The sequence below is a fragment of the Hemicordylus capensis genome, chromosome 4 (assembly GCF_027244095.1).
Source record: "Hemicordylus capensis ecotype Gifberg chromosome 4, rHemCap1.1.pri, whole genome shotgun sequence".
NCBI lineage: Eukaryota > Metazoa > Chordata > Lepidosauria > Squamata > Cordylidae > Hemicordylus > Hemicordylus capensis.
In genome coordinates, this window is record NC_069660.1 from 175850743 (window position 1) to 175864049 (window position 13307).

The 13307-nt window shown below is 43.6% G+C and overlaps 1 protein-coding gene across 9 annotated transcripts in view; it reads right to left on the reverse strand.

The window, feature by feature from the left end:
• RALGAPA2 (Ral GTPase activating protein catalytic subunit alpha 2) overlaps nucleotides 1–13307 on the reverse strand; it is a 343889-nt gene that overhangs the window by 310110 nt on the left and 20472 nt on the right. For all 9 annotated transcript variants that reach the window (XR_008306232.1, XM_053246348.1, XM_053246346.1 and 6 more), the window contains exons 2-3: nucleotides 10947–11057; nucleotides 6093–6142 (exon numbers count right to left, since the gene is read on the reverse strand). Coding sequence is in view for 6 of the 9 variants with exons in the window: in XM_053246348.1 (XP_053102323.1) it covers nucleotides 6093–6142; nucleotides 10947–11057 (161 nt within the window). In the remaining 3 variants the exon portion in view is untranslated. The remainder of the gene's footprint in view (nucleotides 1–6092; nucleotides 6143–10946; nucleotides 11058–13307) is intronic.

Here is a 13307-nt window from a genome sequence, read left to right on the forward strand (position 1 = left end):
CAGTTTAGCTCTGACTCCAGATACCAAGCTTTACTAATCCTATTTAGCAAGTTAACATTTTGAAAGAACTACATTGGCTAGCTCTTTCAAAGTGCCAATTTGTTTCTGGGACCAATTCAAGGTGCTGGTTTTGACCTTTAAAGCCCTTAACGGTTTGGGCCCTGGATACCTGAGAGACTGCCTGCTCGCTTGATGATCATTTATTTATTTATTAGAAGCATTTAATATACCGCCCACTCCAAAGACTCCGGGTGGTGTACAATAACATGTAAATAAAGTAACATTAAATACTACAATCAAAAATTACACTAAAAATTACAAACTAGAATAGATAATGGAAAGAAAATGGAGTAAACTACAGGGCAAATGCCCGGCAGAAAAGAAAGGTCTTCAGTAAGGATTTAAAGACCAATAAAGAGGGAGCTAGATGAATCTGAAGGGGAAAAGAATTTCAAAGAAGTGGGGCAGCAACCGAAAAAGCCCTTTCGTGGGTCCTAGAACTCCAAACCTCTTGAAAATCAGGGACCAACAAAAGGGTCATCTGAAATGATCTAACAGGACGGGATGTAACTGGATGGGAGAGGTGATTCTGTAGGTAAACAGGCGCCAAGCCCCACAAGGCTTGAAGGTAAGAACCAGAACTTTGAATTGAATTTGGAAGCGAATGGGTAACCAGTGCAGCGACTGCAGGAGAGGTGTTACCCTATCATATCTTTTGGCACCCATAATCAGGCAAGCCGCTGCATTCTGGACCCACTGAAGCTTTCCGATTGTCTTCAAAGGTAACCCTAGGTAAAGTGTGTTGCAGTCATCTAAGCGGGAGATAACAAGGGCATGAGTCACTGTCATTAGTGCCTGCTGATCAAGATAAGGGCGTTATTGGTGAACCAGATGAAGCTTGGCAAATGCACTTCTTGCCACAGTCTCCACCTGCTGTTCAAGCAGGAGGCGCGAGTCCAAAAGAACTCCCAAGTCACGGACAAGCTCCTTTGGGGGTAGCGCCACCCCATCTAAAAAACGGTTTAGATCCAACTGTTGACCATTACGAGGGCTGGATAAGAGCAGCTCAGTTTTAGTGTGGTTTAATCTGAACTTATTTTGAGTCATCCAGTTCTTAACAGCTTCCAGACATTGAGCGAGAACAGAAACAGCATCCCCAGGATGGTCTGGGATGGCAATATATAGCTGAGTATTATCAGCGTACTGATGGAATCTCACCCCAAACTGGCGAATGACCTGACCCAGCGGCTTCACATAGATGTTAAAAAGGATAGGGGTAAGAACTGAACCCTGGGGACCTCCATAAAGGAGTGGCCATGGGTCAGAACACCTGTCCTCAATGCATACCGACTGGACACATCCGCTAAGGTATGAATGGAACCACTGTAGAACAGTGCCCCCGATACCCAACCCATGTAGGCAGTCAAGAAGGATAGCATGATCAATAGCGTCAAAAGCCGCTGAGAGATCTAAAAGGACCAAGAGAGGGACACGGCCCTCGTGTCATCAGAGGAGGCCCTGCTCCATGTGCCGACAATGAAGGAGGCTTGGCTGTCATGCACACAGGACAGGGCCTTCTCAGTTGTTGCCCCAAGACTCTGGAATGCTCTCCCAGTGGGCATCCGCTCCTCAGTGTCCATCACAATTTTTAGAAAGCAAGTAAAATCTTGGCTTTTTACCCAGGATTTTAGATGAATATTTTTTGTTACAGCTGCCTTGTATCTTATGGTTATATTGTGTATGTTTTTTACACTTCGTATTTTTATATTCCATTTTAATATTTTTATTGTGTAATTTTTATAGTCTACTGTGTTCAATGTTTTGTAAACTGCCTTGAGTTTGTTTTAATGAAAGGTGGTATAAAAATTGAACAAATAAACAAATAAATAGTTTTAAATATTGTAAGCCACCTTGGAACTTACGAAGGTGCAGGATATAAATCTTTTAATAAATATTCTAAATAGTGATGGGTGGATTGCTCACTCCCTCAATTTGTAACTGAGTGTAAAACAAATTTGACTGGGTATCTAGGACCTGTTGTGCTTCAGTGATTACACTGAGAGTGTGAGGTGGAGTTAGACGGCTCACTGCACTACGCTTCATATGTTCGTTACTAATGTGAGATGGCAGAGAGAATCTCATCCACACTGGGTAGGCTATATGTTTATGCCTGTGTCAATCCTTGTTTAGTCTGAATCTATCATCATTTTGTGTTAATATCCCAAATTATTTCTGAGTTTACTTTTATAATAGCTATAGTTCTTTTTAAAAAATTCAACTTTGCATTAGGATTTTTGATAACTATTTTTATTATGTAAGCTTCTTTGACCTAGTTGTCTGTTGAAAAAACACAAATATTGTAAATAAAATAAAATTATTTGTTTTGCCTTGCTGCCTTTTCCAAGGGCTCTATGTAGTGCCTGAATGGCACTAGAGAGATATAGAAGTGCCTTACTTTTGGCACACTTTGCTTTTGTTTCTTTGGGGATGCAGCTGGCACACTAGCTGAAGCCATGAAAAGGCACCCCTGGCCACCGCCTCCACCTGAGCTTCCAAGAGCAGAGCTGAGTCCAGCAATACCCCCAAGCTGTGCACCTGCTTTTACAAGGAGAATGCAACCCCATCCAGAACTGGTCAAATCCCCTCATCCCAGTTGGCTCTCCTACTGACCAACTGCACCTCTGTCTTGCCTGGATTCAATCTGTTTATTAGCCCACATCAAACCCATCATTGCCTCCAGCCCCTGATTCAGGACATCTACTGACTCCCTAGGATCAGGTGACAAGCTGAGTGTTATCTGCATATTGCTGACAATTCAGTCCAAATCCTAGATAACCTCTCCCAGCACTTTCATGTACATATTAAACAGCATGGGGGCAAAACCGAACCCTGCGAGACCCCACAAGCCAACAGCCAATGAGCCGAGCAGTAGTCCCCCTAGAATCCTCCCCCCCTCCCCAGAAAGGACCGAAGCCACTCCAAAGCAGTGCCTCCAAGGCCCTTACTTGAGAGGCAGTCCAGAAGGATGCCATGGTCAATGGTATCGAATGCCACTGAGAGGTCCAACAGAACCAACAGGGACACACTCCCCCTAACTAATTCCCAGTGTAGGTCATCTGCTGGAGTAACAAAAAGTTTCTAGATAATCGGTTTCATCCAAATCCCCCTGCAGCTGAGACGCCACCACACGCTCTTATCACCTTGCCCAAAAAGAGAAGATAAGAAACAGGTCTATAGTTATCCAGGTTGGAGGGACTGAGGAAGGGCTTTTTCAATAATGGTCTTACTATCGCCTCCTTAAGGCATGGTGGTATCTTGCCCTCCCTTAATGAAACATTAATTATAGCCTCCAACCATCTGCCTCTATCCTCCCTGACAGATTTTATTAGCCATGAGGGGCAAGGGGAAGAGCATATGATGTTGCCCGCACACTGTTCAGGATCTTGTCCATATCCTAGGCTGCACTAACTGAAAAGAATCCAGCACAATAGGACCAGATGGTACCTGACGCACGTCTGCCAGAACTGCCTGAAGTCCAAACCAGCACAAATGCGAGCAACTATCTGCAAAGTGACATGCAAAATGATAACAATGGGCTGTAGATGGTTCACCCCATTAACTGGGAGGATGTCTGGAGCAATGCCTCCCCACCACCACGGAATAGTTCCTAAAATGGGCTCTAGACCATGTTCGGTCAGATTCATCACAACTCTTCCTCCAGCATTGTTCTAAATAAAACAGCCTGTACTAGCTGACTATAACGGGGGAAAGGGAGCCAACTGAGCCTTGCTTGGGAGAGCATTGCAAAGGGTGGGGACCACAACAGAGAAAGCCTTACCCTGCAAGGTTGTCAAATGCAGGAGGCCATCTCTGGTCAGATTCATGCAGGAGATGGCAATCCTTCAGCTACCATGGTTTAAAACTATGAAGAGCTTTAAAAGCAATCACCAGTACCTTGAATTGCTCCTGGTAAGCAATGCAGCTTCTGTAAGACTGGTTATTATATGGTCCATGAATCTAAACTTTGTCAAGTTCCATTTTGGACGAGAGCTTCTGAAGGGTCTTCATGGGCAGACTCACATAAAATGCATTACAGTAATCCAACCTAGATGCCGCAAAAGCATGGCTCACTCTAGTTCAGGGCTGCACATCTTTGGTTCTCCTGCAGACATTGGCCTACAATTTGCATAATCCCTGGATACTGGACACTGTGGCTGGGGTTTATGGGAGCTGTAGTCCAAAAACAGCTGGAGAGCCGAAGTTGTGCAGCCCTGCTCTAGCCAGTCCGACTGATTCAAGAACAGGTGCAAGTGGCGCACCAATTGAAGCTGAGCAACAACCCACTGAGCCACAGCAGACACATGGGCATCCAGGTAGGGATGGGCCCGGACCGGTCCGGAGGCCATTGAAATAGCCTCCGGACCGGTCCGGACCTGGGCGGTCCGGTTCGGGTGGGGGGGTACCTTTAAGGGCGGCGGGAGGGTTTACTTACCCCTCCCGCCACTTTTCTGCTTGCCGCCGTAATCCTAAGTGTAATTGGGGAGGCAGGATACCTCCCTGCCGCCCCCTCCTCGATGTTGCTGGGAAAACTCCCAGCAGTCCTTTGCGTGCGCAAAGGACTGCTGGGAGTTTTCCCAGCAACATCGAGGAAGGGGCGGCAGGGAGGTATCCTGCCTCCCCAATTACACTTAGGATTACGGCAGCAAGCAGAAAAGCGGCGGGAGGGGTAAGTAAACCCTCCCGCCGCCCTTAAAGGTACCCCTCCACCCCAGTGCCAGACCGCAGTAGGCGGTTCCGTGCACACCACTACATCCAGGTATAATGCTGGTTCAAGGAGGATTCTCAAACTCCAGAACTGCTCCTTCAAGGCAGGTGCTATCACATCAAGAACAGGCTAGTACACCAACCCCGAAGCAGCAGTTCTCCTGATCAGAAGAGCCTCTGTCTTGCCTGGATTCAATTTCAGTTTGTTAACCCACATTTAACCCCTCAGGGCCTCCAAACACTACATCTACTGCATCTCTGGCTGTCACAGTTATATAAAGCTAGGTATCAGCTGCATGACAGCCACCTAATGGTGCAGCGGGAAATGACTTGCCTAGCAAGCATGAGGCTGCCTGTTCAAATTTTCACTGGTATCCCAGACTATGGGAAGCACCTATGTTGGGCAGCAGAGATACAGGAAGATGCTGAAAGGCATCATCTCATACTGCGCGGGAGGTGGCAATGTAAACCCCTCCAGTATTCTACCAAAGAAAAACCACAGGGCTGTGGTCGCCAGAAGTTGACACCAACTCGAGGGGTCACTTTACCTTTATCAGCTGCATATTGGTGGCAACCAACAGCAAACCCTTGGATGACTTCCCTCAGTAGTTTCATATGGATGTTAAATAGCATGAGGGTCCAAACAGAACTCTGCAGAATGCCATAAACTAGTGGCCATGATGATTCATGATGAATCATGATGATGATTCAGCATGATTCTCCCAGCACTACTTGCTGGAACAAAGGAATGGAACCACTGAAAAGAACACCACACACACACAGCCTTCTAACTTCATCCCCACAAGACAGAAGGATACCACAGTCAATGTTGTCAAAAGTTACTGAGAGATGCAGCAGAACCAATAGAGATGTACTCCCTCTGCACAGCTCCAAGCATAAGCATGGAGTAACCAAGGCAGTTTCAGTTCCAAAACTAAGATGAAAGCCAGACTGAAATGGGTTAAGACAGTTTGTTTCATCCAGGAATCCTTGGAGCTGGGTCACCACCACTTCTGGAGCACCTTGTCAAAGAATGGCAGACTGGCCAAAAGTTGTCAGAATTTACTAGGAATGTGTGAAACGTTTCGACTCGGAACATTTTCACTGTCTGCATTTTGTTTCGAGCTCAAAACAAAACACAAAATCCATTTTGTTCACATCCCTACAATTTATCAGATCAAGGGATGGCTTCTCAAGTAGTGTCAAATATTCATAAAGCAATCTCAGTGTGCTGATTAGGGGAAGATAAAAGTTTGCTAGAAAGAGAACATATCTGTAAGCACTGTGAAAGATCTATAATGAGTAAATACTGAAATGTTATAACTTACTTCAAAAAGAAAGAGAATAGAGTCCAGCTCCTCCCTTTGTGATTTATTTCCTGTGGGGGAAAATAATGTTTCTTGTCATTAACGATTAAGACTGTAGTATGCACCAATATAATAAAATCTCAAAGGAGTTACAGCTTTTACATTCAGTGCAGTCATGAATCAGCTCATAAACAGAAATTATCTAAGTTTCTCATAATGATGATTCAGAATTCACATGTATATAGTGTATATATAGTTTATACAAGTGCTTGGCCCCTGGAGTATTATGGAGGAGAGCTGTTGTACTGTCAACACACAGTAATAAATCTAGATTTCTGCTTGGAACATTTTTTTTAAAAAAAATACTTCAGCTTAAAGCCTACAAACTGGCCTGAGCTAAGCTTTGTTTTAGGAACAGAAGGGTGTACAGTTGAAGAAGTGGACTGATGAACAGAATAAAGAGTGGGTATGAAGGAGCAAAGGAGGCTGTGCATGTAGGAGGTGTGAAGAGAGATGCAGAGGCTAGAAAACTTGGAGATATGAATAGCCCTTAGATTGGAAAGCCAAGCAACCCATACTACATTAGAGCTCAGTTTCAAAAATTGATTGCACATCTGTAGTTGGCTCCAATGAAGTCTTTATACTGTTTAAAATGCCTGTGGTGTATGTACACTCTCAAGGTACTGTACAGTAAAAACTGAGACTAGGAAACTATGCTTTTTTTATTTTGAAAGCATTTAGTTGGTACATTAAGTATGCTTTTTTTTAAAAAACCTGTATCAGTCAGAATTTACTGGAAGCCTTGAACCCAGCACTACCTGCTAATTCACATCACTATTATTTCTTGAATGATTATTGCTATTTAAAGCACTCCTAACCCCAGTTCAGAGGCCAGGATTAGGGGTGCGCACGGAACCATTCTCAGTAGCTCTGTTCAAATTTGAACCAAACCGCTGGTCCATGAACTAGTTTGTTGGAACCAGCCAGTGGTTCAGTTCATGAGGCTGAACCAGTTTGGCCCAACTTGAGGGGCTATGCTTGTAAAGAAAAGAGGATTCCTACCTCTAACGTGGTTCAAAGGGCAAGCGAGAGGGCATCTTAAGGCCAGCAGCCTGGCGACCCCTCTAGCACTCCCCCCTGCAGCAGCATGGGCCAATGACAGCCCAGTTCCTGCATCCGCATATGCGCAGAGGCCCTTTGTATGACCTTCACACATGCACAGAGGACGGAACCAGGCCACTGCCAGCCTGAACTGCTGAGAGAAGTGCCATCAGGGCCTAGAGGGGTGGCCGCCAAGGAGCCACCACCCTGCCAGGGTTCTAATTTTTTTCATCTGTGTGCGGAATGAGGCTTGTTCTGGGCAGCGCTATCAAAGCAGTGTGTGCACACGTATATTCAGAGTGGGACCTTCCTGATTAATCCTAAGCAGGATCTAAAATTAAGAATGGACATAAAAAAAATTATGTGTGCACACATGTTCGCACACCTTAGAGGGAACACTACGCCCCACCAACGGCGGTAAGGTGCCCTCTTGCCCACCCACCCTTTTAACCCCTTTAGAGGTAGAAAAGGAGGCCCCTTTGCTTGTAAAGGGGATTCCTCACTAGATTCTCCTTTACAAGCCCCTCGAACTGGGTCAAGCCAGGCTGAACTGGTTCGAGCTGAACACAGACCGGCAGTCTGTGTTCAGACCAAACACAGGGGGCAGTCCGGTTCAAGCTCAAACCAGTCGAACCAGGCCAGTTCAAATTGGACCTGGTTTGATTTGAACCGGTTCTATAAACCCTTATCTGGGATTTCATATGCTAAGAGGCACAAAAACTACAGCAGATTGAGTTGCCTAATGATCCTGTCACCTGTGTCTGGTTTCATGTTTTTGAAACATTGAAATAGTAAGTAAGTAAATTTATTATGGTCCTTAGACCAGCTTAATATTTACATTGAAACAAGTTTTTGTTACTTCTCTTTACAGCGTTTAGCAATATGCTCCTCGTACTCCCCCCCCATTCGCTTACATTTATTTTGCTACAGTATGTGCTCCTTTCCCACTTGCCCCCTTTCCATTTGGGCTAGACTTGCTTTTAAAAGGAAGCTTTCTTACCCTGTGTAGCTCCCTTGATTCAGCTCATTAACCTTATTAACATCCTCCTGGACTAGCTGGTACGCTTCCTAATCTGTGGTATACATTCCAGCTGAGTATCTGTAATTGGAGTTTTAAATAATCTTCAAACATCCTTGGAGAGATGCAACTCTCTTCACTCTCCCCTTCAACTTTCTTTTAAATTAACTAATCCACTCATTTTAGAGGGCGAAGATACATGTGAAATTAAATGTATCTGCAATAGTTAGGTGCTGAACTTTACTTGCAAGTAGCAGGCGTGTGGGGGCACAGCTCATATCACGACCACAGCATGTAGGTGAGAGTTTTTTCACCCTTCACTTCTATGTCGTTTTCCTGCCAAACATCACACGTGCAAAGCAACTATAATTACACTTTCAGAATTAAATAGCTGCTTCAGGAATGCTATTTTTGTTGGGGAAATGCCATGGAAGTAAAGAGTAAAATTCCCCCTACCCCCACACCTTGATCCAAGCTGCACCCTCACACAAGATGTTACTCACAAATAAAGTTGAGCACCAATCTACAAATTTTCCTTTTTGAAATTAAATCTGACCATGCTTGACTTTCTGGGCAATTTTCCATGCATATATATTGAATTTGATAGCATGCACTGTGGGCTTTGTTTCTAGGTAAGTCAACAACACTTGGTAGCAAGCATGACTTGTCCCCATAGCTAAGCAGGGTCTGCCCTGGTTGCATATGAAAGGGAGACTAGAAGTGTGAGCACTGCAAGATATTCCCCTCAGGGGATGAAGCCGCTCTGAGAAGAGCAGAAAGTTTCAAGTTCCCTCCCTGGCTTCTCCAAGATAGGGCTGAGAGAGATTCCTGCCTGCAACCTTGGAGAAGCCGCTACCAGTCTGTGAAGACAATACTGAGCTAGATAGACCAATGGTCTGACTCAGTATATGGCAGTCTCCTATGTTTCCACTTCCATGACCATCTGTTCCAAGGCATAATTCTTCATTGCACACCCAGTCTCCACAACACGACACATGTGATTGGATGAACTAGTGCCACTTTTATTAATTAATTACAATAACCTGCAATGAGGTATTTACAATTAGAGTGTGGGTACCCTCTCTGTGAGTCAGTCTCATGAGGAGGGCTGCCCAACAAAGGGAGAAGGATTGGCTGTTGATTCAGCCCGGCGCCAAGTCCGGACGTCATCACAACCGTGAGGTTTTAACCCTGCTGAGGGGAGGCCAACCAGCCCTTACCCCACCCAGGCCACACAACTCTGAATGTGTCAGCTTCCGAGCAGGGGCAGATCCCAGCCCAAGGGCTGCAAAATCTGCAAGGGCTGTCCCTCAGCTTGCCTACTCGCTTTAAATGGTCCTCCAGTCAGACACTAAACTTAGACAACCTACCCCAACCTGCACTCACCTGCAAAGTGACCAAACATACAACAATGACAACCTAACAATTAGAGTCAGTGAGAAGTAGGTGGAAAAAAGACCACACCAGAGCCAATAAAATGTGACCCCAAAAAATTCTACTTGGCCCAAAGCATGTGCTGAGGTCAGGTGTCTTTTTCCCGACATTCTGTGGATGACAAGGTCCACCTGTATCTCCATTTCAAATATACTCACTGCATCTATGTGCCTATTTAGTACTAAGTATTAATCACTTCAGCCACCTAATGGCACAGCGGGGAAATGACTTGATTATCAAGCCAGAGGTTGCCGGTTTGAATCCCCGCTGGAATGTTTCCCAGACTATGGGAAACACTTATATCAGGCAGCAGCAATATAGGAAGTTGCTGAAAGGCATCATCTCATACTGCACGGGAGATGGCAATGGTAAACCCCTCCTGTATTCTACCAAAGACAACCACAGGGCTCTGTGGTCACCAGCAGTCAAAACCGACTCTATTGCACACTTTACCTAACACTTCAGCTCTGACATCTAAACTTGGAGGCTTTTGACACCTTTTAGATACCTACTGCATTATTGTATCCCTCTCCAAACACCCTTTGAACGTACATTTTCTCCAGGATTTCTCCCACATCTTTCTAGATGCTTGTTTTCAAGTTTTACCCTACATAAGCAATCTGGAAAATTTACACTATGATCCCTTAAGGACAAGGCATTGCAAACTGGATGATCCCACTTGGTTTTTCCCACAAAATCAGTTTAAAAGCTGCTCTCTGACCTTTTTGATATTAAGTGGAAACAGTCTGGTTGCAATCTAGTTCAAGTGGAACCTATCCCTTTGTACAGACTTAGAACATTCTGAGATAAGTGTTTCCCAGCACTTAATTAACTTAAATCCTTCTTCCTAACACCATCATCTCACCCACGCATTGTTCTCCCTTTTTTCAAAGCAAAAAGCTCTAACAACTTGAGAGCATCATGTCAGAAAACTGGGGGAGGGGGAGAGCTCTGTTATCTTCTCAACTTACTCAAGGCTATATACCCTTTCTACAAATAGCCCCACATGTTCTTTTAAAATGTAAGCATTTCCCAGACTAGATTGATTAAGTGGGACACGTGCCTGGTCAAACTACTTGCAAAGACAGCCAATTATTGAGAGCAAACCAAAGATATCCAACCAAGGCATATCAGATTTGCTGAACTTTCCAAATTCTTAGCGTTTTGTTTTGGCATACAACTGTCTATTTAGTTAATGAACATATTTGGTGTGGACAGAGAAGTTGCTTTCTAGATCTGGAACAAAGTTCATATTGGACACTAATAAGCAACTTAAAAGCTTTCACTATTTGAGGGTGAACGATACATCTAAAAATGCTTACCTTTTTGTTTCAAGCTAGTTTCCAGTGTTATGAAATTTTCATAGAAGATAAAATAAATTTGAGAATAGTTAATCTCAAAAAACTGCTTAAGCTCACTTCCATCCACGGCATCTGAAAGAGTTTTTTTTGTTAAAAAAGAGAAATATGTGAGAAGGGGTTAGTATTGTCGACATTCACATTTAGCATTAAAATCTCCACAAAAATATAAAAGGCAGCAGAAAGAGAATACTATACTAGAAGTGGCAAGAGATATAATGGCTAGTTTACAGATCTGGTAGAAGTGTTCAAATTGTTTGGAAGTCAAACATACATAACTGATTTAGAAGTGCAGCCACAGAATGAGAGACACATGATCTCTTTGCAATCTCTTAATAAAATAATTGTTACCTAAGCCACCTAATGGCACAGCGGGGAAGCAACTTGCCTAGGGAGCAAGAGGTTGTCAGTTCGAATCCCCACTAGTATATTTCCCAGACTATGGGAAACACCTATACTGGGCAGCAGTGATATAGGAAGATGCTGAAAGGCATCATCTCAGACTGCATGGGAGGTGGCAATGGTAAACCCCTCCTGTATTCTACCAAGAAAACCACAAGGCTCTGTGGTCGCCAGGAGTCAACTCGATGGCACAAACTTTCCTTTAGTATTTTTCCTGGAAGGCAGTATCACTTCAGATCCTACAGTCCAAACTTTATACCTCATCATATTATTCAAACATAAGAAGGTTGGGTTTCGTTATAGGCCACGCACAGCTTTCCCAGAATTAGTACATCGTAAGACTGTTATCATAAGCAGCCAAGCCTAGGCTGTGAGAACTGCATGGATCCCAGCGGTGCTGCAGCACTAAACCCAGTGCCAAAGCCTGGTTCTTAGCCGAGGTTAAGGGTGCAAACGTGCCCTTAACCCAGGTCCCGGGATTGTGGTCCAGCACAAGCTGCTTGCAGCTCATAGTGACACAGAGACAGGCACCTAAAGCACCCATCCCCTGGGAGAATCTCCCAGTGCACTGCAGCTCGGTGTACTGTGGGATTCTCGGAGGCTAGGACAATGAGTCCTGGCCTCTGTTTACCTGCCCTGCTCCCAGCAGCACTGGTTGTATGAACAAGTGGCTTGCGCACCACAGGGGCTCAGAGCGGTCGTTTACGGGAAGGTAGGTTGAAGCCTGACCCCTACCCCAACCTCATGCGCGCTCATGTTAATAGACCCAGTCACTTGCCTGGTTGAATAAGAGAAGTAAAGAATTCCTCCAGGCAACTGAGCAGGAAACTTCTGTAAACTGGAAAAGAACTCATAACTTCTTTCTTTCAGGTTGCTGAAATACCATAAATAACTTACATGATTATACACGTGTAGGCAGGTGAATAAAGGTTTGTAATTCTAAGAACTTATTTTCAAGGCTTACCCAGACATCAAAATGGACACCCAGATGCCTGGATAAATAGAAGTACTGCTATTCTGTGTGATTATTCTGTGTAATTATTTTGGCATAAATAGAGGTTATTTCTATTTATGCCAAGCACTCCCATCTAGGAGAAAAACAAACCCAACCCATGAACCAGGGTGGATTTGATTTAAATCAAACTGATTTAAATCATGATTTAAATCACGATTTAAATCACTAGCAGGGTGGATAAAAATCAATGATTTTTTAAAAAAAATCAAAAAAATCCGATTTAAATCAAAAAAATCCATTTTTTTATTTTTTAAAAAAAATCATTGATTTTTATCCACCCTGCTAGTGATTTAAATCAAATCCACCCTGCCATGAACAGAATGCTCACCACTCTAAATTAATAATAAAAGTAACATTGAAGTATATACTAAACTTAATGTAAAGTTTAATCAAAACAACCACTGTGTAACCAAAAACCAGTACACATGCAGTAAACTGTATGACTGGAAACATCCTATACAGAAAAATCAACCAGCCAGACATCTGTAACCAACATGTATAAACAATAAAATGCGACACACATATAACAATGTTTAGTTGTAAACTCCATTAGAGAACTCAAGGTCTTTTAGGGGTCTAAAAGACCTTGGGTTCTCTAATGGAGTTTATAACTAAACGTCTTTATATGTGTGTTGCATTTTATTGTTTATACATTTGGTTACAGATGTCTGGCTGGTTGATTTTTCTGTATAGGATGTTTCCAGTCATACAGTTTACTGCATGTGTACTGGTTTTTGGTTACACAGTGGTTGTTTTGATTAAACTTTACATTAAGTTTAGTATATACTTCAATGTTACTTTTATTATTAATTTAGAGTGGTGAGCATTCTGTTCATGGGTTGGGTTTATTTTTCTCCTTCATGGTTCCGTGAGTTCCGTGAATTCTCTTAAGCACTCCCACCTAGCAA